This window comes from Mercenaria mercenaria, chromosome 16 (genome assembly GCF_021730395.1).
Source record: "Mercenaria mercenaria strain notata chromosome 16, MADL_Memer_1, whole genome shotgun sequence".
Classification (NCBI taxonomy): Eukaryota; Metazoa; Mollusca; class Bivalvia; order Venerida; family Veneridae; genus Mercenaria; species Mercenaria mercenaria.
Window position 1 is genome coordinate 37,729,138 of NC_069376.1, and position 24,128 is coordinate 37,753,265.

General features: G+C 33.1%; 1 protein-coding gene across 7 annotated transcripts; it reads right to left on the reverse strand.

Moving 5' to 3' along the window:
• Positions 1–752: 752 nt before the first annotated feature.
• LOC123540682 (adhesion G protein-coupled receptor L2-like) lies at positions 753–22,619 on the reverse strand. 7 transcript variants are annotated; one of them, XR_008367835.1, is made up of 26 exons: positions 22,527–22,619; positions 22,015–22,150; positions 20,839–20,931; positions 20,334–20,495; positions 19,355–19,516; positions 18,237–18,335; positions 17,156–17,247; positions 13,915–14,103; positions 13,363–13,434; positions 12,220–12,331; positions 11,714–11,851; positions 11,135–11,225; positions 9,983–10,100; positions 9,616–9,659; positions 9,278–9,407; positions 8,469–8,572; positions 6,991–7,093; positions 5,775–5,925; positions 5,426–5,495; positions 4,816–4,882; positions 4,053–4,138; positions 3,509–3,635; positions 2,898–2,939; positions 2,107–2,226; positions 1,158–1,211; positions 753–879 (listed from the first exon to the last, which is right to left on the reverse strand). XR_008367835.1 is itself a non-coding variant. In XM_053526756.1 (25 exons), the coding sequence occupies exons 2-24, from the start codon at positions 22,109–22,111 to the stop codon at positions 1,164–1,166; spliced, it is 2,394 nt and encodes a 797-aa protein (XP_053382731.1). In that variant the 5' UTR covers positions 22,112–22,150; positions 22,527–22,619; the 3' UTR covers positions 753–879; positions 1,158–1,163. The 7 variants fall into 7 exon arrangements, 3 of the variants coding, with proteins under 3 accessions (XP_053382731.1, XP_053382730.1, XP_053382732.1); XR_008367834.1 differs by having other exon boundaries at positions 2,045–2,226; XR_008367833.1 differs by having other exon boundaries at positions 1,158–2,226.
• Positions 22,620–24,128: the final 1,509 nt, after the last annotated feature.

The window sequence follows — 24,128 nt, forward strand, 5'->3', positions numbered from 1 at the left end:
TAAAATGAAAATATTGAAAATCGGCCTTTCTCATATTTTGTTTCGTTGTTTCGTTATGATATTTGTTTTGTTCGCCTACTGGATATTTTGTTTTTCTGTCCTCGGTTTAGTGGCATAAATTACAAATATTGCTTTCTTCTCATTAAAAACTAATACTTCTTGATACTTTTTCATTGGTGTTCAAAACATCTGTTAATGTTGTTGGAATATCTAATTACATTTTTTTTTTGGAACGTTTCTTTTTAGTTTGTTTTGGTACAAATGTTTCTTCTACTTTGTTTTTTTTTGTCGTTATACAGACACAGATGTTATTCATTTCTCTTCAAATATTTTTATGAACTGTCTTGAGAGACATCCTGTTTGTGGATATCTTAACAATGTAGATATTTATATATATTTGACTAAATAACTAAAAATATGATAAATGTATTTTTATGTACAATCATAAAATAAACAAGCTTTACATAAATAGATCAGTCGATTTACAGTTTATAATCAGTCAAAACTACTTCATTAGCTGTTCGAAAATTTACAAAGCATGCTCTCAATGGAACGTGTTAGTGTGGAATAGAATACGCGCAATAATAGCAACATTATCAAAATGTGATGACTATCTGAACTAAGTTTGAAAGGATAGCAAAGTTATTTTATAGAGATAAGTCAAACACCGTATAAAGCTTTGAGCCGTATTAGTTGGACGTACAATAAGAGTCAAAGGTCAATATGTAAACAAGAAAAAAGTAAACAGTGTGTTGAAGTATTGCCCGATGTTTAATAAAGTAAGTAAAGCGTTTGCAACAGGATAAAATAGATGGATTCATTTTGTCGACTCTTTGTTTATAGAGACAATTTCTTCATGTTTTTATTCTTCTTTTGTTCCTGAAAAAAGAATGATATACGAGACAAGTGCAACATGAAGAACCTTCGGTACACATGTTAAATTATATTCTTTAAAATAGTATAAAAATGAAAACACGTTTTAGTGATTTACTATCTCCTGTTGCATTCAGTGGGCTACCCTATTCAATAATTATACTCTAGCTCATCAACAGCATCTAATCTAATCTAATCTAATCTAAACTTGTTAATTTAGCCGGACCATGTGACGAAAAGTAAACTATTGTGATTAAAATAGTATAACATTTTTAGATACTTACAAGAGCTTATGCAGAATATTTTTTCTCTTTCATGCGCAAGTATGCTTTCTTTACCTGTAATAGCCAGTAATATCTTTGATTGAGTATCCACACATTTTAGGCTTTTACATTTCTAATTAACCTGTATGTAAAGTTTCGATGAAAAATTTAATGATCAATTAGACATGTTAGATATATTTAGATGTGTGTCTAGAAGAGACAGGTATCTCCACTTCCTGTCACTGTATATGGTTTCATGCCCATACGTGATTTGTTTTTGATGAAATATGCAACATAAACCTTGAAGCACTTTATATATACATTAAGTCAAGGACCAAAAGTCGGGTCTGGTTTACAGAACACCAGGTGCACAATTTTACATGCTATATAACAGTCCCCTAATGTTTTATGACTGTACGTCAAATATTTTGTGAGATACGCCGGACACAATCATTTTTATACCCTTTATGCATATTTGTGACTAAATCAAGAGCCATAACTCTAGTTTGGCTGTGTAAAACCTATGCACAACTTGACAATCCTGTAAGATTTGATGACTCTTGGCAAAATATTGTTTGAGATATGCACGACACAAATTCGTACGGAAGGACAAGGGTAACTCTAATTCCCCACCCCCTACCCCACCCCCTCAAAAATATGAGGGGGCACATTAACATACTAGGCTTGACTGAATTTGATAATGACAGATTATAAAAAGTGCAACACATGTCATGGCTCCGTGCACCGCCTTAAAGATGTAGACCGCATGGTAGTTTCTGATTAAATGAAACGTAGCAAACTATTTTTGTTTACATTAAGTAAATATGGTAATTGTTCATACTTTCATATGTTAGACTTTGCTTTAGTATGCCTTTCAATTTACTAAATAATTGTATAATACTTCTTACTGTAAAATTAATTTGTTTCATTTTCCTTCATTTGAATAAATATCAAGGCTTCAAATACCAACTGTGATAGGTATACAAATCTGTTAATCCTTCATTTAATCTATGATATTTAATATCTCCCGTCAAAGTGGGGTATTGATTCTTTTTTCCGTCCCTATGTCCGTCCATCCGTCCGTCTAAAACTGAAAATTCAGAAAGCATTAAAGTTAGAATTACCAAACCTTTCATAATTTTCAATTAGTACCATTTTCATTTGCTCGAAGATAGTATTATCCCTCTTGAAGAACTAAAGGCAAAATTTTCCCCTTTGAATTCTTTGAAACAAGTTGAAATACCTATATTGAAAAAAAATCATAAAGCATTTCTGCTAGAATCACCACACCTCATATACCCATATAATTACCACCCCCACCCACACACATCTCCCACATTTGAAAGTAAAAGCAGAGTCCCCCCCCACCCCTGATTTGTTAATATAGGAATTTTTGACTCTATCTTAGAAAACTTTTGATGGGTCTTCATGATATTTTACGCAAATATTGATTACTATAGAGCAATGGTGCAAGCGCAATTTCTACAAGGATCTGTTCACTAGATACAATTAGTGCACTTGGATTAATCTACAATCCATAAAATCACACATATCAAAGTAGTCCACTGATAGATCTTCATAAAATTTTACACAAATATAGATCACTCTAGGGCAGTGATGCATGCGTATCTTTCATCATAACGTCTTTAGTAACTACGGAGATAGTAATCCGTTAATGGAACTTTGTGAAACTTAAGATCACTATAGAATAGATTTTGTTCACTTGATTTTTTAAAAATAGGAACCAGCAGAGACAATTACCTCCGGATTCAGAAGACAATGGAACATAAAGAGCGTACAACCCTGAAATATAATAAATAAATAAAGTTAAAATACAACTTCAGTAAAACTATCATATAAAGCAAACATAATTTGTTTTTAAGATATCACAGAAGTCTATTTTTCCTGATATACTAGTATATATAAAACATATTAAAAAAAAACATTCTTGTATAATGTAGCTCTTGTTGAAAAGTTATTTCGAGAGCTTGACTGTAATTGCTAAAATATTAATTGTGACATGTATTATGGCTTTTCAAAAATGAAGCAAAATACAGAACAAGACGTTGTTTTAAGGCGAACGTTAGATTTCCCAATAATAGAATATCTGCAAACTTTGGATATTGAAGGACACTCATCTAAGAAACAAAAATATGTTATATATTTTATATAACTTGAGAAAATGTCGTTTTCAAGGTTTTTCATTACCCGTGACTTATGATTTGTATAGCACATTTTTGTTTCTTAGATGATTGTTCTTCAATATCTAAAGTTCGAAGAAATTCTGTTTATTCTAGCGTACCCCTTTAAAAAATGAAACGTATACATACTGCAAGTATTTTTTTATATCCGTGGACAAAAATATAACGTACCTGCAAACCATTAAGGACAGAAAACACATACTGAATGAAAGATAAATCTTCATGGATATAGAAGATACCAAGTATCCAGGACACACCAGTCACCGGCAGCATAATACACAATGAACGAAGGCTTCTCCTGTATGATAAATGAATAATGTCATTATAAACATGTTCGATTAAATCAGTTGTTATATATATATAGCTTGCACCGATCATAATTTGTAACAAATTCAAATATTAATTGATAGTATACGGAGAAAATATAATTTTGGTATATATAAATTCAATAGTATTCCTTACGAAAACAGTTTTAGAATTATGAAGTATAACCATTTAACAGGTTATGAAAACTTGTTAGATTTTGTTATATACTGGCATTAACTTTACCCTGTTTAATTTCAAAAATGGACTGGTCCATCATTCAATCTGAGCAGTACCATTTATCACTCAAAGTGGTATTTACTTGGATAGCGAACAGTGCGGACCATGATCAGCCTGCACAAAGGCAAAATCACTTGCCGCCAGCAGACTAAAGGTAAATTATGTTCCTTACTTTAATTTTTTCAACGCTGCAGTGTTTTGAACATCTCTTAAACGTAATATTGCCCGCAAGACGAGAACAATGCAACTGACATTAAACTGTAAAAGATTGAGATTTTATGTGCAAAAGTCATAAAACGGTAGTGTTGGCATTTTCGCATTATTTTTATTTCTTGATTTGGGAGACAACAGGTCTACTCGCACTATTAAAGGTATACTTTACCCAAATTTCAAAATTTGAAAATACACACAACTATTACATATACTACACGTTAACATAAAATTAACAAGTTTTTGTATATAGTAACAGTACTATGCATTAGGTTAAAAATAATACACACTGTATATTGTATAGCTGAACACAGTATAAATGTGTAATACCATTACAAAACTTGAAGTTTTTCCAACAATCAACAGCTACCGCTTGACATTTAATTATGAATGTAGCGCTACATACACAAAAATGTATATATTTAGTAAAGTTAGATATATCTGATGAGGAGTTTCTCCATTTGAAGTAAATATCTAATGACAAAATGATTTAGTGAAATATAGCCATTGGATATCTTTAAGCATTTGCCGTTGTTCTATGAAGATAATGTTCTTTATTATCTACCAAAATATTGAGTTTATGTTTCTTTCCGATCGCGAAAATTGGCAAAATAAAGCAATTGCGACTGCCTACCGATCTTCTTTACTTACAGCGTGAAATCAAAGTTAAAATTAAAATGACAGAGAGCATAAAGACGTCTCAAAAGATAAGTTATAGCACTTACTAGTATAACGACTAGAGATGGGCCAACAAAAGCCCATATGAGACCTTTGTCAGTGGATAGACAACATCTGAAAACATGAGTATCAGTGCAGTACGGAGGGTAACGTTAATTCTGTCTAAGTACGTGACTTTATGGCAAGTAAGTTACAAGTGAAAATTCAGATTAAGTGTAAAGGGTATTTATATTTGAGCCGCACCATTAGAAAACCAACATAGTGGTCAGGATCCATGCTGTTCGCTTTCAAAGCCTATTGCCATTAGAGAAACCGTTAGCGAACAGTACGGATCCTGACCAGACTGCGCGGACACGCAGGCTGGTCTGGATCCATGCTGGTCGCAAATGCATTATTTTGGGTTTCTCATGGTGCGGCTAATTTTTATTGTTTCAATTATTTATCAGCTTATAAAAACAAATACAATTTACAAATAGTTATGGAGTATAAACTATATTCACATATGCATATGCATGGACATAGACTACATACAGATCTACATAACTAGTTAAACAAGAGATGTTAAAAATCAAACGTTTTATTTTAAGTAAATAATTTATGTGTTAATAAACACATAACAAGTGTGAAATCTGTAGATATTGATGCTTACTTACTTACACTTGCTCATTTCCAAAGCCTTTCGTCCTGGTTATACCGAGTGATATTCCCAAGATTGCAGCGGGACAAACTAAATTTGAAAGCTAAATTATTGTTCCTTATAAGCGAGAAAACTTTGAAATCTAGCAAAGGTTTCTTTATGGTAACTTTTTGAGATATGTAAAGATGTTCTTATAAACCATTTAATAAAGGTAACGTTAAGTAGAAATTTAACATTATCACTATTATGTCTAAAATTACTCCAAATCCGATACAAGCAAAAAGAAGCAATCCAGGATTGTACTTAGGTTGAAATACATTTATGAAGCTTTTTACAGAGTTAATAAGTCTAATAAGTCTAAATACTCACGCCAAGATCCGATGAGGAGCCACTCCATCCGATACTTTGGTTTAAATACATATATAACGCTTACGGCCATCTCAATACCTTGTGTCAACATTAGACAAAATACTACCAGGAATATGTAGTGCAGACATGCAGCAATCACTGTACATACTATCTACAAAAATAAGTAATGAGTAAAGCGTTCCTCAAATGCTTCCTAGGATTTTGATAGTATTTCAAAAACATTTCAAATGTTTAAGTTAATAATGATTTTGGTTAACGAATTGCGGCATAAGTATTCATGAAAACGATTACTTTGGAATAAGCATTTTGTTCAAAATTCGGAATTACACTTAACCCTTGTAACACATAATTTTGCAAATATCTATTTAGTTATTGAAATAACACTTCTGAAAATATACACATTGAAATAAATTTATTGCTAATAGCATAACATCTTTCAAAATTACAGCAAAATCAAATTATGCAATCACATAATTTTATTTATTTCAACTACTCAACCTATTTTCACAAAATACGAATTGATACATAAATATCATTTATTCGGAATTGATAAATAAATTGCATTTATCTAAGTAGCTCGCTACTTTTTTCTTCATTTGACTATGAGTATAAAGATTTTCAAACTAGTCAACGATAGTATATGCGATTAGATTTAAATAAGCGAGCCTGTACTAAATGGATTCAAAGGTGCAGTTTGCTCATTTTTCCCAAAATATGCTGAAATTAAGTTTCTTTCCAGTTTTGACAAAACAATGGTGTTAACGTAAGTTTTATGATTTGTTCTTGTTTTTAAAATAAAATCTGCTTGTAGAAGAAAGTCGATTTGTCTTGGTTTTTAAGACCTTTTTTTTTCAAAAAAAATTTGGGTTGTCGTAAAGCGAGTAAAATTATAAGATGGCATAATTTATACTGGAATGTCTATTTAATTATCTAGTCGTATGCTAGTTTACAGAAATGTATGTCACGTAACACTTCAGATATTTACACAAAACTAAATGTTGTTCTAGAAGATTTAATAAGTATACATCAATAGTATTAGTGTATTTATATTGTAACAGGAAGACTTTTGTCTTACATAGTCTATGTAAAAATGGCATACTTTTTCACAATTTTTATTTTTAATAATTTATTGTTTTATTATAGTAGTTCAGCACATTTCTCAAATCTTTTGTTAAAATTAAATAGTTTTGCTATAAAACTATAAAAGTAGATTTACTGAAGATTCCGTCCTTTCAATACCGGCCAAGAAGATTACATATGCCAATATCAGTGCAACACAGAGGTTCATCAACAACTTTGTACGTGAACTTTTCAAGTACCTGTGACAAATAAAGGGAAATAATCGTTACTAAAATGTTACTATTAAACAGTGTCTTTGACTTGATCAAATCTATTAATTTGAGATAATGAAAAGCGCAACACACTTCACAGGTCCAGTGACATGGCTTAAACCGAAATCTTTTATGCATAACGCTATTGAAAGTAAAGCATTCTCTTGCACCTTCGCTGGGACATTTTTTCCTCCACACATAGATTACACAAAACCAGTAGTTGTCATCTTCTACGACGTTGCCTTACTAAACCGCGATGCTGTTCATTGAAGACCTAGAGCGGTTTTCTGCGCGTGTCTGAAGTGATTATTAACTGGAGCGCATAGCAAAAATACGCAAATGAGTGCATGTCTGCACTCATGTAGTGTATAATATGTATAATTAACTGACTAAATAGATTAGGGTTAGTATTACCATGGTTACAAAATACATGTATATACATTAAAGATACTCTTCGTTCAAATTGCTTAAATCCGGTATATAACGGAGTCTGTAATTTATACAGACTCTCCAGGTCTGCAGTGAGTCACAGTAATTAAACTGAACATCTACGATGTCTTCAGCTCTGAATATTTCAAAACAACCTCGTCCCCAAATTAGCCCGCATCTAATAATTAAACTGTGTTCAACATACTTATAAAATAAAACAAAAACTGGAAATAAGTTCAACATCATTGTCTCTTTGATTCTTTCGTATTGTTAAGACCCACAGATAACTGTATTCTTTTGTTTTTCCACGATGGTAACTATACACGATTTGCATATACAACTGAAAAGAAACAGGATCTACTTCCAAGTTGACAGTGGCATATAGTAGGCCAAGACAATGTGTTTAATGTCTAAACATTTTATTGAGTTAATGTAGCAATAAGCACTGAACTTGATTTACTTAGTTTTAAGTTTAGATAACACTTTATTTCTGAAAAGTAAGATAGTTATTTATCTATTTTTAATACCATACTAAAAATGGATTAGCTGATTAAATAAGCAGATAAAATTGTAAAATAGTTTAATTCAGGAAGGGTAAATGGCCTATTATAGTATAATTGTATTATACCTGTATTATCAGACATTCATGAAGTTGTGGGAGAGGGGCGAGGAGGGGAAGTAGGTCACTAGGTTATGGTTGGTCTGTAAGACACAACATATAACTCAATTAATTGCAGAGATATAAACATGTCCTTTTGAAAACTTTAATAGATAAGTGAAATTTTTTTTTCACCCTGTCTTACACCTGCTTGTCTTTTAAAGTTACCAGATAAATACTTGTCTTATTTTCCAAATATAAAATTTGTAGCTTAGCAGTTTGACAAGTAAAACAAGAAAATTTGGAGTTTAAACAAAACCAGTCACATAAACTTACTGCCACAATATCAAGTATATTCCAAGCGTTGCTAGAAGACATACTAGAGATATTCCCATTGAAATGTACGTGATAAATGTAAGCTCTAGTGAAGAAACATCAGCCTGTAAAAACATTTCTGTATATGATGTTAGATTTTATATTTTAAGTATGCTGATATCAATTGTTTAAATAGCACCTGAATATCACGGAAATGTATAGCAAATCTGCCAGTCAGGCATTTCACCAGCAAGAAAAGAATTATCCTTTTTTACAGAAGTTCAAATATGGAAAAATAAAATAGAAAAATGGAATTTATCTTTATCTAATAACACTTTTCATGAATAATAACTACGACATCGTAACATGAATACATAGTAAGCATTATGCACGTTGTCTCAAAAGAAAAGATGGATTTATCAACGAAGTGTCTGCCAGTAGAAAAAATAAAATCTGGAAAGTAGATCATTCGGAAGCACCGAGAATAAGGCAAACAGTGAAGCCTATAGCCACATTTCTAAATTTCTTAGATTAAAGTTAATTTTTCGTTCATCAAAAATTGATCGACACTCTTTTTGGTATACATTATATGAGTTTTCTTTACTTTTTCAATCTATGCAACAGTTTCAAAATTAGTCTAAACTAGCAAATGATTGCGTTTGCATGTAGATCTATAGATCATCACTTCTATTTCAGAAAACGAAATCAACAATGATCAAAGACTTAGAATACCTGTCTCTTTACCTTTAATGGGTGAACCTTAAGATGTATCATTTTTTACTTTTTACAACTGTTACTATCTTTAAAGAAAACTTTTTAACACAAGTTACCTGTTTAAAAGGACTCATTAGAATCGCAAAGTTTGTAAGATGGTTACATTCACACACAGTTCGATATCTATCAGTACTTTTAACTTTGCATCCTCTGTTTGACCAGTAACCTCTGTAGTCTGAGTATCCGCTGAAACATACAAACTTGCTAAATTTTCTCTGAAAACATTTGTGAAAACAACACAACGAGTTTAAATTTGAAAAGAACATTTGTATATGTAAAAACACAAGGCAGGCTTTGCCTACATTAGTATGGACAGAACCGATTCTGTAAGGTTAATAAATATCCTAAATAAGAGTGTTTAGTATGACATATAAAGAATTTTATATCTACTCACCCAAGAAACTGCCAGAATGTACATGACGGCTTAACTAGCTGCTTCTGGTAAAAGAAAATATATTGGATATTAAATTAAAAGTCACTGAAACTACTTGTATAATATTTAATAATGTCCACTTTTAAATTTCTCAAATATGAATTGTCGATCTGTGATCAAGCATGTAAAGACTTGCGTTTCTCTTTGGAAAACATATAGTATATTTGGAAACACTATATATATATATTTGTTTTTCTATCCAAATTGTGATCTTAACTTTCATTGCGAAACGTATAATACTGTGTTAAGCAACCTTGATATAGTTAAAAAACTGTTCAAATTCAAATGATTTCCATTTATTTTGATACAATTTATCATTGCTGCTTACATTTGTATGTTGAAATGAGATTGTAATGGGTGGATCCAAAACTTCTGTCAGTTGCGGTGATATGGTCAGGGAAAGTACAGGACCATTGAGCCTGACAGTGCTGGAGCTTTTGAAGCTGCTGGAATAATTGTGTACAAAATAACAGCATTTTTGGTTTGACTGAGTCTTTTCATAAGAGATAATTGACGTTTCATCGTTACACAACAAAGTAAACAGTAGTCTGTCTTGGGTTTCTATTAATGTTATAGGAAGTTTAATAATGCATATATTTCCTGGTAAAAGTAAATTAACAATATAGATAAATTCATAGAAAGCGTCTTTCTATGTGGGGCCTCCGTGGCCGAGTGGTTAAGGTCGCTGACTTCAAATCACTTGCCCCTCATCGATGTGGGTTCGAGCCTCACTCGGGGCGTTGAATTCTTCATGTGAGGAAGCCATCCAGCTGGCTTACGGAAGGTCGGTGGTTCTACCCATGTGCCCGCTCGTGATGAAATAATGCACGGAGGGGCACCTGGGGTCTTCCTCCACCATCAAAGCTGGAAAGTCGCCATATGACCTAAAATGTGTCGGTGCGACGTTAAACCCAACCAAAAAAAAAAAAAAAAAGTCTTTCTATGTTAAAGGGTTTAACCTACACATTTTAGGCGAAAATCCGTAAAAAACGAGAACTCTGATGAAAGTGCCTGGTGGTACAAACAAGATATTCTTATAAGTAACCAAAAATAGTAAACCTGTGCAAAGTTTTTGAAATAACGCAGAAAATTTACATTCTTCTTGCATTTTTAACCAATATCTAACTTTTATTTTCACCCACTTTATCATTTTACGGTGCCATATATACATTTTGTGCTAAACGTGATGGATATGAATATGTTAAAAATATACATTTCTTACACTGTATTGCTTCTGCTACGTAAAGAAAGCAAAAGTCTCGAAAATTTACGTCAACATATCTGATATGGTGATAAACATGATGAATATTGTATGTAACCTTTAACGTTGAATTACGTAGTTAGTGCCAAGTTGAACGTAATTGTTCTTGTTATTTGTAAAATGAATTGTTGTAATTCAATCTGCTGGTAAAATAATCTTCAAAATTTTATCACTTTAAAAATAAGTTAATAAAAATTAGTGTATAAAATAATTACTTACCTTCCCTTCGTTGGACGTTCGTTTAGATTTGGAAGTATTCCCGACACATTTTGGTATATCACTGTTGTCGCAATGTATTCGACAGAGGCGACTAAGACAAAACGTAAGGACATGTACATTAGTTTTATCATACATCAAAATGCTACAGCTAGCAGTTTCATTTCAGGATGAAGACAATTTGAAAGTAATATTAAGCATAGCTATCTCGTAATGTGTTTCTTCTACGGACCATATACATTCTTTTTACATTATCATTCATCATATGGTGACTTTCCCGTTTTAAACGGCGAAGAAGGACCACACATGTCCCGCCTCTGAGGATTATTTAAGTCATGGGTGAACAAAAAAGTGCATCCTTATGTTCATTTATCACGGTGATTGTGAAATGAGCTGCATCATGAGAAAACCAACATAGTGCATTTGCGACCAGCATCCTCGCTGTCTGGGCAGGATCCATGCTGTTCGCTAACGTTTTCTCTAATTGCAATAGGCTTTGAAAGCGAACAGCATGGATCCTGACCAGACTGCGCAGATACGCACTATGATGGTTTTCTCATGGTGAGGCTCAAATCATTATACCTGGAAATGCTGCTGCTTTCATTAGTATGTAGCTGTTTATGTCTCCCAGCCATTCTGAAAAGCTCTCGTTCATTTGCTTCCTAGTTGTATGATTTGGGAATAATACGTCTTCATGTATAATTTTCTTCGCTTCAAAAGCTGTTCAAATATCAAAAATATAAGCTTATATGTATTGACTGATTTATTGATTTATGGTGAGATTTAAAGCTTAGCAATGAAAACTAATGATGATAACTTTTCATAATCGAAATGTTACATATTGAATATGTCACTCGTTATTTGTCATTTCCCCTATCTTTCTGGCAGAAAATATAAATGACTCGAAGAACACTTTCGTGTGAATACATTTTACCGACACACTTAGCTTCTACTATGTGAATGCCATGTGTTTATCTTGACCTTTATTTACACTACATGCTGGAATTTCCTTTTACTTAGGCTGAGATTATATTATTAAGTACACTGTATATAAAGTTTGTTATTTTGCATATAAAAAACCTATTCACCAATATTTGTTTTGATAAAATTCTTCTTCTGTTCTTTCATTGTTCGAAGCGACTGGGTAAATGATTTACCAAACAAGTCAACGGCTGCTATCACACTTATTGCCCCTGAATCCTGATAAATAAAATTTGTATAGAAAAAAGAATGTTAATACATTTTAAAATGTTCATTTGATATATTCATTTTCAGTGTATACTGTAGTAGGAATGTTTGCAAAACTTATTATGATAAACAGTAATTTTCCTATGTCACATCAGTGAGAAAAGGAGGTACCTTTATTTATAATAAACAAGTGTAGCTTTTACTTGCAATGATTCAGCATTTAGGGTAGTTCTGCACGTTTGGATCGAGTTTTTTTCTACACTGTAGAATTTGATAAACTCTAATTTTTCAAAAGTTCAGAATATACCTAGAAAATTCAGAAAATAAAAAGATAGTGTCGAGTGATTGATTTTTTGCTACACTGATCTGAAAAATATGGACCTCACGCAATATTTCATAATGGGAGTCTATGGGAAAATCATAACTTTCATAACATGTTCGCGAATAGATTTTTTTCTGCAATGTAGATTTTGATGAAACCTCTCACAGTTGTAAATAAACACATGGCCTATAATTTGGTGAAGTAAAATGTATAGGTCCGTGTACTTATTTTTGTGATATATGATCATGATTAAAGGAAACCGGACATTTCACGTTAATTTTAAGTCATTAGTTTGATTTTTAAACGTGCCATATGTTTTAATATCATATTTTGACTTTAGAAATATAGCAACAGTACCATTGTAATAAATTTATTTACAGGTTCCGATAGATTCATAAATAAATCTTCACTTCCGTACACCGAATCCAGGCTTTATTCTACGTTTTCCGGATAAATGACGTTACGCCATCACTTCCGTTTTTTCAAACGTGCATAACTACCTTAATATACTCATATTTTGTAACTAAGATAAAATATAGTCATTACTATTACAGTCGAACTTGCTCAAGAGACCACGTTGTCAGTTCCTTTTTGTGCTGTTAAATAGCAAATTATATTGCATTAAGATACCCGTTTTGCCCTTCCCTGTCTTAATGCAAGTTGTACTGTATTGAAGAGAAGCGAGTATAATTGTATAATTAACTACTTCAATATTACTTACTGATTCTAAAATATGTTTCCATCCCTCATGTGTTGAGCTCTTGATCAGATTGCTTGATGATTCAAGGAAATTCTATTCAATACACACTTATACAGATGAGATATTCACAATCTTGTAGATAAACAGGCAGTGAATAGGTATAGAAGATGCAAGTTATGCTTATGTTTAAATGAAATATTTTATCATTACATTGATTTAAACATGAAATTCCTCATAAGATATCTTTTACTTGGCAAAACATATGAACTAATTATCTAATTGAATATCATACTTAGTAACAGCCATTTGGTAAAAGAACCCTTTTCAGATTTAAATAAGTTTCATTATTCCTATTGTGTTTACTTATAAATGATTGCTATATAGTATTTATAACCTAACACTCGATACTATTTATAATAGTAATAATTGTTCGTGTTTTCAAATATGAAATGAGGGTATATAATAATATACCTTTAAGTAACCCAGGTAAATTATATCAATATTTACATAGCTATTAATATACGAATTTAAAACTTTATTGGTGGGCTTATGTGGAACGTTTAGGCCACTCACATTTGTTATGTTATCGTTCAGTCTCTCTGGCACAGTTTCCAGTACAGTTGCTATATCATTCAATGCTGAAGATAATTCTAGTAATTCCGCACCAAAGAACTCTTTTGTATGCTTTGCTGTTACAATGGTGATGTTTTGGATAACTTCTTGGATTTCTTCTTCCGTAGAATTTGTCTCTAGCTTACCTGCCTAAATTGTGAATGTACATATCTGTGATGCTCCAATTGTCGCCGATGTTCGATCAATCATCGACAAAATTTTAAAGTCGGCGACATTGATTCTGACCACAAAGAATCGATTCTAGTCGCTGATTTTGTTGAAAAATTAAAATTCAACTGTTAGAGATGGTACCTAAGGCCACGTTTTCAATGACAACAACAACAAATCAAGTGCAAAACTGAAGCGCATTTCGCATTTCTCACACTAGCAAGATTTTAACATATCACCGCGCAGTAAATACGGGAACTTTTGACAGCGACATCGGCTTCGTTGTTTTTGTGGATTAGCTAAAGAAAGGTGATTAACTAACGCAACCATTTTATTTATACTAAAGAACGTCAGCATTATATTAACAGATGTTTCTGTAACGGTAGATTCCGCAAGGTAAATGCTGTTCCGAACGCCTCGGTCCATATGCAAATTAGGTACATCTGTTAAGACAAGGTGCGTGTCATAAAAAGTGAAATAACTTCTTTCGGCACAGTTTTTGGTATGGTTTTTGTGTGATCATCAAATAGAATATACATTTTTATATCGCTCCGTTTTAACTCGTACATTTTAAGGCCTTGATTATTCTTGGCAAACGAATTTTGTAAAATGTTAAGGGATTCGATGTCGTAAAATTCATATAGTCTGTTTATATTTTTTTCTCACGAATAATCTTTCTTTCATATGATCATACCACTCCTGTAAATTATCGGCAGTCATAAATAAAAAAAAAATTGTCTTTCAATAATTACGTTGGAAAATGAAAGATAACGCTCAATTTTTCTGTTTGAATGATTGTTCATAGATCTTGAAGTAAACTATACTTTTGGGAAACATATCGGAATCTATGCATCCTTTGTTCACGTTACTAAATAGTCCTAGAAGAGTTATCTGTCACTGGCTTCACTTTTCCAAGTAGGACCAAATTTTTCGGATTAAATATTGCCCTTCAGCATGAAATATGAAGTATGAAAGTGAAATCATTATATAATAGAGGTACTCCGGTATAAAGTTTTCAACAGAATGTAATATCAGATGCAGTTTGATTTTTTAGGTACCATCTCGACAACTTTCAATACTTTTTCAGATACCTCTCGCTGTTTAGCTTACATACTTTGCGATTTTGTCATCTTTGAGTATTTCAAAATATCTGCTCTTTGAAATGAAGACCGCTGTATGACCAGTTACTGATCGGAATAATAAAAAATACTCGTTGTGCTCGTAGCATAGCGTCAGACTTCTGAAAATATGTCGGGTTCTACATGAAGCCTGAATATTAGTGGTTCGGTCCTTTTAAGGAAAACCTTGATACTACTCTGATGATTTCCAAAATATGCTTTAAAGCGTACAGTAACGAATTACCCCACCCACTATTCTTTTTACTGGAAACGATTTTCAGATTTTATTTGGCACTTATAATACAAAATACTGGAATACAATTTAAAAAAATGATAGAACTAGTTACAGACCAGTCAGGAATGTCCCCAACATATTTTCCATGTCAAATTTGGCATTGCATCTAGCATGGTCTTTGTCAAAAATCATCCCTTTTAAGCTAAAGTACTGAATAGCTACTAACGAGAAGAGTGAAATGATTCAATCAAAATAAACAAGATTTATGACAAAATCAGCACAGTCACGAAAATACATGCCTAGTTACAGTACCTTTCGAACCCACTCGTAGTTTACGTAAACCTTGCTTTCTGTCTGTCTATTCGAGGAATACTATTAAAGTTGAGAATACTATTGCAATTTTAGGAAGATTTTAAATACAGTCTTATTTTCTTTTCCTAAGAATATTTCAGTCTACGTCCTGCACTGGCACAAGACCAGAAAGAAAATGTCTCTGTACATATTATACCATACCCCTAGGTATTCTATAAGAACCATGGTCATGAATGGGAAAATATATTAATCCGTTTCAAGTGCGCATTTCATACCTAAAACACGCAGTTCGATAAATGTGTACTATGGATATTGAGCAAGTGGTAATTAATCTTCCATTGTGTACGGGTCACATTTCTTCAATATTTCTTATCTTAGAGAAACAACTCGTAGTTTATACTTTTTTTCAACATTACACAAAAAACTTGGTTGAACTTCCCTGGTGAATGTATGTCAGTCGTCGTTTAACAAGCTAAAATGTGTATATGCAGCATACTTAAGTAAACAGAACGGATATATACCAATGTATGACTTCAAATTCAAAATCATATTTAAGATGAATTTCATTCATCATTACGAGTTTCATTGTAAAACTGAATATTTTGCATTCTGTTTTAGTTTGTTTACATTTCGCCTACCATGTGCACACTGCTGTGACCTCTAGACCGAATGTTCATTTGGGAAGCTCACGCAAGATTTTTTTTTCTGCAACGTTGAAAAAAGTATAAAATATGTGCAGTATCTCTGCAATATGGAATTTTGAAACAATGTGCACGATGGAAGATAAATTAAAAAATAATTGTTGAATATACCAGGTACTCATTCACAGAACTGCGCGGTTTTAGGTGAGAAATGTACGATTGAAAAGTGTTAGTGCACTTTCCCGTTCATGACCATGATTCTTATAGAATATCTAGGGGTAGGGTATAACATGTACAGAGGCATTTCCTCTCTGGTCTGGTGCCAGTGCCTTTCTGTAGAATGTTTGGGTCAGTCAGGGTAAGAGTGAATTTTAACATTAAGCTCCTTAAATCTCAAGGGTGTAAGTTGTCTAGCTGGCAAGGCTAATGCATATAGGGTATCATAGCATATTTTGTGATAGCTTTCGCTACTTTGAAGCTGATATAACACAATCTTTTATCATGCTTTTATGGACATTTTCTGTTATTTGTGACGTTAAGAAGTCACATATATATTATGGAAATAGAACTTAAGGTTTTGAAACAGCTGCTGTATAATTATATTGCTGCAATATGACTTTAGAAAATATAAAATGTGTTGCACGCTCTGTGTCTAGTATATCACAAACCTATTAAAGGAGCGACTTGAATCACCACATCCGAAAATTTATTTACATTGATTACTTTACCTGAGTTGATATATGAATTACTTCGTGTCGTATACAACCATACTTCGGGAGTTTCCATTTGCCGCCATTTTGACATTGTCTAGTGATATTCCCTGCAATGTTTTTGAGACAAAGAGTGCTTAATAGACAAAAATGAATATATGTATATACACTTGTTGTTGGGTCTAGACTCATAGCGAAAGAATATAGGCTCAAATGGCAAAATGGCCAGCATTTGGTGCTTGAGGGAGACCTAAGTTGTCCGTCAAGGCATTTGTTTAGGCATGGGCGGACACATTATTGAACCGCCGACCTCCAGTAAATCGGCTTGATGGCTTTTCACACGATAAAGTCTACGCTCAAGGAAGGTTTTGAACCAAAAGCAATGATGGGCAAGTGTTTCGAAGTCAGCGACCTTAACTACAAGGTCACGAAGGCCCCCGAAAATGCATAATGCAAAGCTATCTTCCTGTTAAAAAAATAAAACAATATTTACCTAATTTCGAAATGACAAGATCTACGATATAATGTAGCAAAGCCAGTATGTATATTTCATTGTAATTGACCATAAAGGTATTTTACCTCAATTAAAACTGCCTACGAGTCATTTACGATTTATCTCGTTGTCACGATTCGTCCTTTGATTAAATTTACTGTTTGTTTAAAAAATAGTAATTCAGACATGTTTTTTTATTAGGAGGAACACCGTCATCAAAATAAAAAGATTAAGTGCAATGTCGACAATGTATGCGGCTGTTGAAACATATCGGGGCCAACGTGTCCGAGTGGTTAAGGTCGCTAGCTTCAAATCACTTACCCCCCCCCCCCCCCCCCCACCGATGTTGGTTCGAGTTTCAACCGGGGCGTTAAAGTCTTCATGTGAGGAAGCCATCAAGCTGGCTTACGGAAGGTCCTAGGTTCTACCCAGGTGCTCGCTCGTGATAATGCACGGAGGGGCACCTGGGTCCTTCCTCCACCATCAAAGCTGGAAAGTCGCCATATGACCTATAATTGTGCCGGAGCGACGTTAAAAAGAAAACATTTCAGACGATAACGTTTGTCATGTTACGGAATCCTTACTTAAACAAATACGCCCAGTTACCTGTAAATCCAATAGGACAAGCTATACTAAGTTCCCCAGGTGAAGATTTATTCCAGACATTACCTTCCCTGTCAATAATTTGCGGACAGGCAACACCATCTGGAAATATCAATTAAATATGACATACATATTTATTTACAATATATTATATATATAATGCATTCAGCTTGTATCCATCTTGATTAAACACCTACCACAACCTAGTGATCAACTTTTTTTTCAAATATGAACTTTTGCGAAAATCATTCTGACAATACAGCTACAATACAGCCTTACTACAGTTAACAGTGGCTGGGTTATCGTATTTTCATGGTTTATCTGCAACTTGTTTTAGCTTTTTCTATTCACTCAATCTTCAAAGTTAGATAAATATCTTACACAAACAAAATGTGGTCTTTACCTTACTAATAAGTCAAGAATTTTTCATACTGTGATGTTAATTCAAAAAAACATTTATCTTTTCTTCAAGAATATGACTATGAATGTTTAACTGTTAAAAAACAAAGCTTTTACTGTATTTCAAACGTATAATAACAATCATCGAAACACAATACTGTGGTGAGTATTTTCTATCACAAGTGAAAATAAACACTTCAGGCATGCCATTGCCTTTGCCTTTTAGTGAGGTGTTTTTGACTTCCGACTATTGTCACGACACACAGCAAAATTTAGACTGTATTTCGCAATATTTTGATGCAACTACTTTATAACTACCATCGTGGAAACACAGTAGGGTAAAATTATTCTGTGGTAGGTCTTTAAATAATTAAACTTTAATTTCTCGTAGCTCAAGCCAACAACCGGAAGCGTGCATGAAAACCGGTTATTGGAATGGCGCGTGTCTTGCCTATATCCATAAGTTATAAAACACCTCATTTAAAGGTAATTGCGTGCCAGATGTGTCTATTTGCATTCGGACTATTCCCTCGTGCCAATAAAGACTTTAGCGTGTCAGTAACTACTTAAGACACTTACTTGCCGTTTAATAAGTGTATGATACTAAACAGCTTATTAAAGGGCAATGATGTGGATATTGGCACTCCTTAAGCCTCACTCAGACTGTGCATCAAGCAGTATCATTTAAGTCATTCGATCTTATTCTAAAGAGATCACATTACCTTCTTTTACGCAGTCTGAGACAGTGTTTGTCCACTTTCCCGTATGCAAGCACGTTTGATATGTAGGTCCTGGTAGGTAATATCCTTTTATACACTCAAAATACACAGTCTCATTCTGGATATCATCCACATAGGCATTATATGGAACAGACAGCTCACAATCTGAATTGATATACAATGGGAATGTAAACAAATCCGACAATAGTTGACCGCAGAGCATGTTCATCAACACGCCTCTTTCATTATATGTGATGATAAAAATTCCGTTTGTTTATCATTTGCCGCGCCCTGTCTTTGAAATATTACCAATAAAAACTTAAGCTGAATAACTTATAATGAAATTAATACGAAGGAGGGCGTACGGCTAATAACGCAAACACACAAACACAAAACAAAATTGTATCACATAAAATGACGAGGACATATCCAATTCACATGTAGTAGATCAATACTATTTGAGAGACTGAAAACTAAGGTTTTAAAATGTAATGTGCCTAATCAACCTTCTATAATTCTTACATCTAAAGATGACTAAAGGGATGACACACACATGAAAAGTGTATACAGATCAACGCACGCGGGAGTCCAACTTTCTGCTTTTATTCAAAGCAAAGGGGGCGTAAAAAGCCAATAGTACAGTATAGAACAAAGAATGTACAGTATAATAATTTATAGTAAAGGAATTAGTTACCAAGCACTGTAATTCGAAAAAAAAAGTGAAAAACTAAGTATTATTCCGGGTACCTGTTAGTTACAAATCTGAGAACCGCTCTATTAAATTAATAATTTTGTCGAATCTTAGAAACAGAATTATACAAGTATCATCATTTCATGGACTATATGTCTTCATGGCAGTCATAATTGTTAATCAGCCATTTCTACGTGTTTTCTTTTTTTTTTTCTTTGTTTTTTTTTTACATCGGTCATTTGTTATTTACGTTGCATGCAAAGTTATAGACATTATTTTAAATATACATACCTTTTGGAATGCAGAGCGGAACTGAGTTACTCCAATGTCCACTGTTTAGACATGTCTGCTCATTTTCTCCAAATAGTTTATAACCGTAATCACAAGTAAAGTGAACTTTATCAGCATCAGTATCATTGATCCCGCCGTTCAGTGGTTGCATCATGAGACAATCTTTAAAAGAATAGAGTGGTTTGGAAAGTCTTATTGTAGATGAAATGTAATAAAAATAAAAACTTAATGAAAATGAATTTAACATAAATGAAGATTATTTCCATAATAGAGGGAAATGAACACATGAAAATAACCGAAAAAAAAAACATATAAAAGAGTTTCTGCAATTACATTTCATTACAGATGGTTAGAAAGTTTTGTTTCGTACATATAAATGACAGCGGAGAAATAGTTATTGACCTGGCCTTAAAAGAGCACATTTAAGCTCTAGGAAATAAAATTAATTTTCAACCAGAGGTAATAATTCGGTATGTTTATTTATCCGTTTCAAAGTTATACATACAGCATAGTACATTTGACGTATTTCTGTCACATGGGTTCTCTGTCCCCGTTCTATTAGCACATTTAGCCCCAATCATGTAACCGTCTTTACAACCTGAAAACCATCAGTATTGTGTATATGAAAAAGCATTAACTTAATTCTTGGTTTAAAATTGCGTCGTACACATTAGTACGTCAACACATTTTATTTACAATAACACAACTAATTTTCAAAAAGTGTCTTTCCTTAGGGAAATATGCTCTTGTTCTTTAACGGAAGAATGTTGCATTCCTAAATACGCGCAATATTTCCGCTGCAAAACTTGTGTATATGTCCCGATACAAAGCTTATAACCGGTAACTACTATATAAATTTTGAGTGGGCACACAAATGCTAACATTGACATTCACTTATTGACGACAAATATGTTTAATATGTGTGTCTATGAAAAAGTAGACGAATATTTTCCTTTACACATTTTTCATTAGTGACATAGCAAATTTGCTAACTAATACATGTATATAGGAATATGATTGTGTTTTCAGTATATTTTATTTCATTTTCAATTCTTAAAATAAACAATGTAATGATTACAAATAGAAATAGTCAGTGTGTACATTTATCATAGATTTAACAGACTGACAGAGTGTAATGGAAATAATCTTAATATCACAAACCTTAGCCTGCTGTGGCAAGTTATTCTGCCTTTGCGACCAGTGCAGACAAAGATCAGCCTGCACATCCGTGTAGTCTGATCATGGTCTGCACTGTTCGCCATTCAGTCAGTATCTTTTTAGTAAACACCCCTTTAAACAGTTAATGGTACTGTCCAAATGGAAAGATGGACCGGTCCATTATAGAAATTTAGCAGGTTAAAGGTTAAGACACAGTATTTTTAGTCTATTGATTTAACTTGGAGTCATGTGTTTTTATGACTTATCCACTAACCCATCGCATTATCTAGGTGAAAATGAAACTTATTTTCTGATAGAAAAACGAAAAGATTTGGCAGTAAAGAATCAATTATATATTTAACAGAAATCGTTAGGTAAGCACTATTTTCACCGAATGGTATGCTTTAAGAATGAAAGAACAAACATTTCAATGAACATCATAATTATAGTCAAAGATCTACCTTAAGAGTGAACATTTGTTACTTTTACGTTAGGTAGTTGATGGATATTGAAATGATAGTACCATAGATAACGCTGTTAGAGATTGTAATACAACCAGCAAAATGTAGGCTTGTTGCAATCGTGAGTAAAACCTGAATCTGGATCATTAGTAGCTGCATTCTTCGCTGTTGTATGTTACCAGTCGAGCAGATCAGTTCCTTGAAAGTACATTTTGTATAGTGTATATTTTTAATATTCGTGCCCGTTCGTAGTTCTTATTGAATCGTCCGTCCTATTTATTATGAAATAATTTTTAAATAAGATAAAAAAAATGCAAAAAGTATTCCATATTTTAAATAATATAAAAAATATCATATTCTATTTGATAACAGTTGTTTGCTTCCTTCTATAGATCCATCCTTTTACATGCATTTATATTCGTTTGGTGCAAACATTTGTTTTAAGCGTATCTTAAATTGTCATCTTTTTTGTCATTATTTATGTGTATTGCTATGAATGATATCAAATTAGGCTAAGTAAGAGTTCTATAAAATCAATATTTTAAGATATACATATATATAATAAAATTCATACCTTTTCAGATCTGGGCGAACAGGAAGAATGATTGTGTCACGATAAAGATACTGATAATAAACATCAAAGTTTTCAGTTGATATGAAAACTGCACAGCTCCTTGACACGATTCGATAAAAATATTATTATAAGTCATCAAATAAAGAAAATGGTTTAATCTGGATCGGTATCCCTGCTCAAATCTTTAATGAATGACATGCTTGTCATTTCTACAAACAATGTGTCATCCAACAAAACGTAAAACTAGAACACGGTGGCTTAGTGCGTTAATCTTGTATACGAGAGAACGCATCGCTATCCCTGTTCGGCTCATACTAAAGATATAAGCAACTTTAAAATTCTTGTATATAAAAAATGTTTTAGGAGTAAGCAATGCCAAATTTACCGTCTGCTTCACTATCATATAAAGCCGTAGACACGTGAAATGATATACCAACAAGTCATATATGAACCGGGCTTTTTGTGCGAAATACCACGCAAGCAGACAGTCCGATTAATCTTTTGTAAAAATCTGATGAACAACCAAATGCTCTAAATTACATGATGTTATACAGGCGCGACTTATAAGTCACCTAGTGCGGTTCTTAAACAGGGATTGAATTGCAACATAATCGATAAATCAACGAGGTAACGTCATCAATCTAACATGATTTACACTGATGTCAATATTTATGCATTATTAGATTTGTATCGAGTAATATCGAGCTCTGCAGCAGAAATACTGCGCACCTTGTGGATCTCAGTATGTTTCAAATGTTGAATTGTGATGTTAGATCCTTGTGCTAATACAACTAATAATGCACAAATACGCATAGAATTAGCCCAAGACGATGTACTCCCCATAAAATGATGTTATCCGGTTCCGTTACATGACCACGGATGAAATCCGCCAATTGTGACGTATTAAAGCTGTGACGTCACCAATGGAAAACTATTCGATAATATAGTTCTGTGGATGACTTTCTTCAAGTACTGCGAAGTGCTCATGGCATGGCATATCATGTTGTATTAGGCTCAAGTGGATTATGAAAGACATGTTACACGCGGCACGAGAGCCATGAAAACGTTATAAAATGATTAAGGAGAAAGTGTAACATAGACGTAGGCGCAGCAGGACCAGAAGGACCGCCCCTCCCCTAACTAAGAGCGTGGGGATACAGCATATGCTTTGCCATCCCTCACAACTTTCGATCAAAACCAAAAAAAAATATTAGAAAAAAAAAACAACAGAAAAAGCACATTTGAGAGATCATTTAGGTGAACTGATAAATATTTTTATTTTTATATTAACATAAAGTTTTTCTTCATTCTTCTTTCTTTTACTGAATTTTCGACGACAAAAAGGTCGGATTAGGCTGGTTAGTCCCCAACTGCACTCTGTCCCAACTTTGAGGTCGCTCCTACTCCAGTGTAAACATCAGTATTTTACAAAAATTAGGTTCAGAATAGTCATGTCTAAAAATCTATAACTCTAGCCTTTCACTTTACATTGACTGCTAGTACCAGGACTTCTCTGTGCATACCGTAAATATATTTCAACATTTTAAAGCTCCAAAATAAAATGTGCTCATCCAAATGAATACTTACAAATATTACAATCAT

Bases quoted from the DNA above. Each gene is read 5' to 3' on its own strand.
- LOC123540682 (XM_053526755.1), bottom strand. From the start codon at position 22,111: ATGCAGCTACTAATGATCCAGATTCAGGTTTTACTCACGATTGCAACA. The intron at 18,336-19,354 runs GTAATGTGATCT...TGATATTTCCAG, and splicing joins CTCAGACTGCGTAAAAGAAG to ATGGTGTTGCCTGTCCGCAA. The intron at 2,940-3,508 runs GTACGTTATATT...ATTATATTTCAG, and splicing joins CTGTCCTTAATGGTTTGCAG to GGTTGTACGCTCTTTATGTT.